At 36.2% G+C, this 5,686-nt stretch overlaps 1 protein-coding gene across 1 annotated transcript; it reads right to left on the reverse strand.

The window, feature by feature from the left end:
* Window positions 1–916: 916 nt before the first annotated feature.
* Window positions 917–4,356, reverse strand: mllt11 (MLLT11 transcription factor 7 cofactor). Its single transcript, XM_008422255.2, has 3 exons — window positions 4,243–4,356; window positions 1,619–1,794; window positions 917–1,529 (listed from the first exon to the last, which is right to left on the reverse strand). Exons 2-3 carry the CDS (start codon window positions 1,781–1,783, stop codon window positions 1,434–1,436), a joined length of 261 nt encoding a protein of 86 aa, XP_008420477.1. The 5' UTR covers window positions 1,784–1,794; window positions 4,243–4,356; the 3' UTR covers window positions 917–1,433.
* Between the last annotated feature and the right edge of the window lie 1,330 nt (window positions 4,357–5,686).

Here is a 5,686-nt window from a genome sequence, read left to right on the forward strand (position 1 = left end):
GGGCTTAGCCAGCGCGAACCAGAACAGACCAGAGATCAGTTTACTGCAGCGTGTATAACGCTGAGACTCACGCGAAGCCAGAAAACATGCTGATCCCAGAACAGGGGGGCGGGGGGGTTAAGAGCTCTCCTGTCCCTTCTGAGACACTATTTAAAAAATGTCAGACTTGAATTTACCGCAGAGCTGAATTTAATAAAAAATTTAGCTCAACTCCCAAAAATAAACACATTTTTAAACGTGGAAACTACGTGGTTTAGACAATTTGCAAAGTGAGTGTTATCGGTTTTTAAACTTGAAAGGCAAATATGTTACGTTTTTGTGTATTTTTATTTAAAAGCTATATTTTAAACTGTATCAAAAGCAAACAAAAAGAGATCTAGCTAGTTCTGTTTTAAGATTGTTTACTGACCATCTGCGTGGCTCCATGCTACCTGCTTCAATAATCCACGTATCGTTCACGTTTCAAACAGTAGAAATAATATACAACTGGATTTTTCTTTAAGGTGTGAAAACACAATTTTTTTTTTACTTTAGCTTATTTTCTGCTGATAATTTATTTGAATCTTGGGAGAAATGTGATTAGTTTATAAAATTATACAATGTTTTTTTTTTACTCAAATGCCTTCCCGCTCCTCCATGTCATGTAAAAGTAAACAAATGTTGTTGTATTATATATTAAGTTTTGTTGTTTTTTTATTGCTTTAAAATACTTGTTTAATGCAATAAAATACAACTTATTAGAACACACTGTGTGACTGTCTGGATTTTGTTTTGATTCAGTTTTCATGGTGCCTTAGTCTAAACTTACTCCAAATATACTGGATAAGTTTTTTTAATTATCTTAATATTTTACTCAGATTCAATTTTTTTTGTGGGGGGGGGGGGGTTGATACATTTTAAATAAATCAGACTGGACTCTTAAAAAAAAGGAGCCTTTTATTTCTGGTCTGTTCTGAAGTTTCAGTTTTGCTCAACAGCAAGTGACAAAAATAAATAAATACATGCATAAATAAATAAATAAAAACATGAAGAATTAGCTGTTAGTACAGCGGATCCTAAGAAAATGACAAAAGGCACAAATGTTAACTCGTAAAACAAAAATCAAACTGCAGGATGTTAAATTATTAAAGTCTTATTTCATACCAGATGAATCAGACTAAATGGGACAGGAAGTCGTTTGATCCTGCAGCCAAAATGTGCAGATAGATTAAAATAAACTCATTTATTTTTGATTATGCAAAATATATGAGGTGTTTCTAAGTGTTGCAGTTTGTGAAATCCAAATAATTAAACTTGAACAAACTGAGATGTAAATAAATAACCTTAGATAATCAGGTGAACTTTAGTCTGGTTGCAGAATTAGGAGGTCTAGTCTCAGATTAGTGACGGTTCTGGATGAAGTCGGGCTGATCCGGGTTCAGGTTCTGGTGGGTTCAGGGCAGCAGGTTCAGGTCAGCCAGCAGAGCGTCCACATCAGCGATGGGAGCTCTCCAGTAATTAAAGGAGGAAAACTCGGACAACTCCTCGTCCTGCAGGGAAAACAAGCGTAAAGATGCTGCAGGTTCTGGGACAGGACGACCCAATGAACTCAGAAACGGTTTGCAAACTATCAGCTCGCCTCGTCGTCCTGTCCGYGCAGCTGGGACGTCTTATCCTTCGCCTTGCTGCTGCTGATCGGATCGCCGACGGCGAAACCCAGATCCTCCAACTCCGACAGGTTGAGGGTCGGGATCGGCTGCCTCCAGAAGAGGAACGAGTCGTACTGGCTGCTGGATTTCTCCATCCTGTCGCAGTCTGTAAACAAAAACGTTTAAAATAAACATGAACAGACACGCAGCGCTGTCCAAAGTGAGGCCCAGGGGCCATGTGTGGCGCATGCAGCAGTTCCGTGTGGGCCCTGGACGCAGATTAGCAGAGTTGGATAGAACCTGGTTAGATTTACTTCAGTAACTTTTTGTAAAAATTTATGTTTAGGAATATTTTTAGCACGCTGTACTTCTTACTCTTATTAGAGTAAAATTTCTGGATTTTCTTGCCACTGATTGAAAGACAAACATGTTTTAACCCAAGATTCACCAGACTCAGACACACACCTGCAGGTTTTGTTAAAGTTTCATAAGTTGTTTATTGAAAGAAACCGATTTGTAAAAATATTATTTAGTCTGTTTTTGTCATTTTCTGGCTGCTTATATGAATTATTGTCATTTTCATTTTTAAAATGCCAAAATTTCCACTTTACTCCATATTTTGGTCCATTTAATGATGTAACTTTTAAATATTAAATGATTAATAATTTGATCAGTTACTCAGTATTTGAGCAAACTTTTTACCAAATACTTTTTTACTCCGACTCGAGTAATTTTTTGGACCACGGCATTTTACTTTAATTTCAGTAGAAATATGTTGAAGTAGTGCTACTTTCACCACCTCTTCAGTTTTACTCCAGCAAATGGAGCTGATGCAGACGAAGACTTTTTGTTTTTCTTTGTATGTAATTTTCAATAACAGATGTACATCTTAAATAGAAACTATTCTGCACAAAGCAATTGTTTTTCTCATTTTAGCCATAGTAAATCTAAAGTAATATTTTACTCAAACATAGACAAGTTAAGAGTCAATTTAGTTGCTGAATAATCTAAAGTTGACATCTTGACCAACGAGTTAAGAGTTAAGAAACTGTGCAACTTTCAGTCCCTTTTTCAAACCTTTTACTTAAAATATTAGTTAATTTGTTAAAAAGAAAAGAACACAAAGCAAAATTATTGTGCATTTTTAGTTGAACACGTCAAAATACAAACTTATTTTTTGCAGTGTTTTGGTCTAGTTTCTAATACAAAAATCTTAGTTCCCTTGAAATAAGTTAGTTACTTGTAAGTTAGTAACTTACAAGTAACTTTTAAGCTAAATATAGGAGCTGTTTTAAGTCAATAATTCCTTAATTTTGATTTTAAAAAGTAATAGTTTCACTGATATTGTTACAAGTGAAATAATCTGTAGTGGAACTAGAACTGGTTGCTAGGTGACGGGCTGGGGTTGCTAGGTAACGCCACAGTGCCCGTTGATTGTGAAATGAGTGGAGTAACTTGCCAGTGGAACTAATACTTTTCCATAAATATTAAGGAATTGACCTAAATCAACTTCAGATTTCTTGCTGAAAAGTTACTTTAATGTTGCGTTTGTCTTATTTACAGTGTAATAAAGACAGATCGATCTGTTCACAAGTTAATTATCTCACAACAGAGTGACATGAAATAACAATATTTGTTGATATTTCAACAAATATTTCAAAGAAAAAAAACATTTTATAAAAGGTACGTATTGCAACTTTAACCAGGTCAAACAGCTGAATCCCTGGTAACTCAAACGCAACAAAGATGCTTCAAAAACTCTCCGGCAGCTTGATTCGTTTACCTCTTGTGATGTCATCAACTCCGCAGCTCACAAATCAGCACTAGTAACTTGCTATGCTGTTTATTTTGTAAAATCGTGGCATAAAAACCAATACTACATAACCCGGCCGTGTTTTTATTTTATTGATACATTTATTAGCAATAAAAAAAACACAACAGTGCAGTACATTTAAAGTAAACTAGAATACATTTGTGAAGCCGCAGCATCACAGAGACCAAATAAGACCAAAATGGACGCTCCCGTTTATGGAGCTAAATTAGAAGATGATGGAGGTGATTATTGTTAGCCGGGTGTGGTTCTGCATCAGTCATCCTCTATTCTGTCAAACAGATGCGGATTATTCCTGACACCGACATGAAAAACGGGGTCACCGCAGACGGAAATGCCGCTCAGATTTCTGCGGGTTTTATTTCAGGCTGGTTTTATTCCTGGAAACGCGTCCTGCGTGCGTCAGCTCATTCATATCAGCACCGACAAAAACCTCCAGGCTGCACGGCGTCAAATAAACAAAGACAAAGCGGGTTAAAATCTGCAGCCTGTATCGGTTGTTGGAGATATTGATTATTGGTTTTTGGTGGCGGTGGAGGATCAGCCGCAGATTGAGGCGTTGGCCGGCGCAGAAATCACGACTCGGTCCATAAAATAATAAACAAATCAAAACAGGTTTCACTAAATAAATCAAAACTAGACTGAATAGAGTGTGTAGCTCCTTATTTTAGAAGCGTAATTTTATTTTTAGATTAACCTCATGATGCGGCGAATATTAAAAAGAAACAGGGATAAATACTAAATAAAATTCTTAATCAGCAGAGCAGGTAAATATTTTTCTACCTGTTTGTACCAGGATGCTTCCCTCTCCTTTTGTTCCGCTGGTTTCTTTTTGTAGCCGGTGGGTCAGGTGGTGCCGCTGAGGTTCTGCCGCAGCTTTAATGAGCTCAGCGTCAGGTTAGGAGTTTTATACAGAAGAACTTCCGGTTGAGCACTTCAAAATAAGAGAGGAAGACCCTTTACCCCATCAGTCCAGCCAAATAAAACGGATTTAGAGCCGCAAATATTACCTAGCCTTTTGAAAAGTGATATGGCTGCAGTTTTTAGGTGTTGCTGATGTTTTAGTTTCCATCCACATAGCAAGAAAAATAGATCTTAATACAAATTAAATGTACTGTTAGTGTAAATTAAGTGCAATTATTCCATGAAAATATCCATCCATCCATCCATCCATCCATCCATCCATCCATCCATCCATCCATCCAATTTCTTGACACCCTTGTCCCTTCTGGGTTTGGTAATGAGCGCACGCTGGTACCCGCACGAACCTATTTACATGTGTGCACCATGTGGCCACATAACGAGGTTAAAATTCTAATATTAACTAAATTAACTCATTAGTTTATTTATTTTATGTTGCTCAAGAAGCAAGAAGAGCTGGATGAAGGCGCGGTTGGCTAAACAAATAAACAGCTGTTCTATTCTATTCTCTGAAAAAATGGAAAATCTCCGGCTTTTGAAACTCGTAAAAATACCTTGGGGTTTTTTTTCTATCAAATTTCAGATTCAGAAATGTTCTTATATTTTCTAGACAACGTTCCTCTTTTCAAACTCAGAAATTACCTTGTTTTTTCTAGAAAGTTTCTCATATTAATCTCAAAATTTCTGAAAATCTTTTAGCACATTTTTCACTTTTCATGCTAAGAAATTTCTGAAAATTTGAAGATTAATCTCAATATTATTTTGGTTTTTCTATCAAATTTTCAAATTCAGAAATTTTCTTGGGTTTTTTCTGGAAAATTTCTCAGATTTTTCTGGCAAACGTTGAACTTTTCAAACTCAGAAATTTCTAACTTTTTCAAGAAAATGTCTGAGATGAATCTCAATAATTTAGATTTTTCACCCCCAGCAAAATTTTAAAATGTTCTTATTTTTTCTTAATCTCAAAATGTCAGTTTTTCCTAGCAAATGTTGATATTAATTTCAAAATTTCTGATGTTTTTACTGGTAGATTTTCCACTTTTCAGACTCAGATATTTCCTTAAAATTTCTGAGCTCAGTCTCAAAATGTTTTGGTAGAAATGAACCTTTCCATTTCATCTATAATCTCCCTCGCAGGTTACGCCCAAAAAGAGGTTAACTGTCTTTTTGCGTGTTGTACTCAGATGACTGTCTAACGCCAGAAGGAGGCGCTGTTCGGCCGTTCAGAAGCAGTAAAAAGGGAGGAGAAAAGAGAAAAATGAAGGTCTTCAGTGAAAAAAGAGGGCGGATTTCCTGGTTGGAGCCA

Source organism: Poecilia reticulata, linkage group LG11, assembly GCF_000633615.1.
Source record: "Poecilia reticulata strain Guanapo linkage group LG11, Guppy_female_1.0+MT, whole genome shotgun sequence".
In the NCBI taxonomy this organism is placed as follows: Eukaryota; Metazoa; Chordata; class Actinopteri; order Cyprinodontiformes; family Poeciliidae; genus Poecilia; species Poecilia reticulata.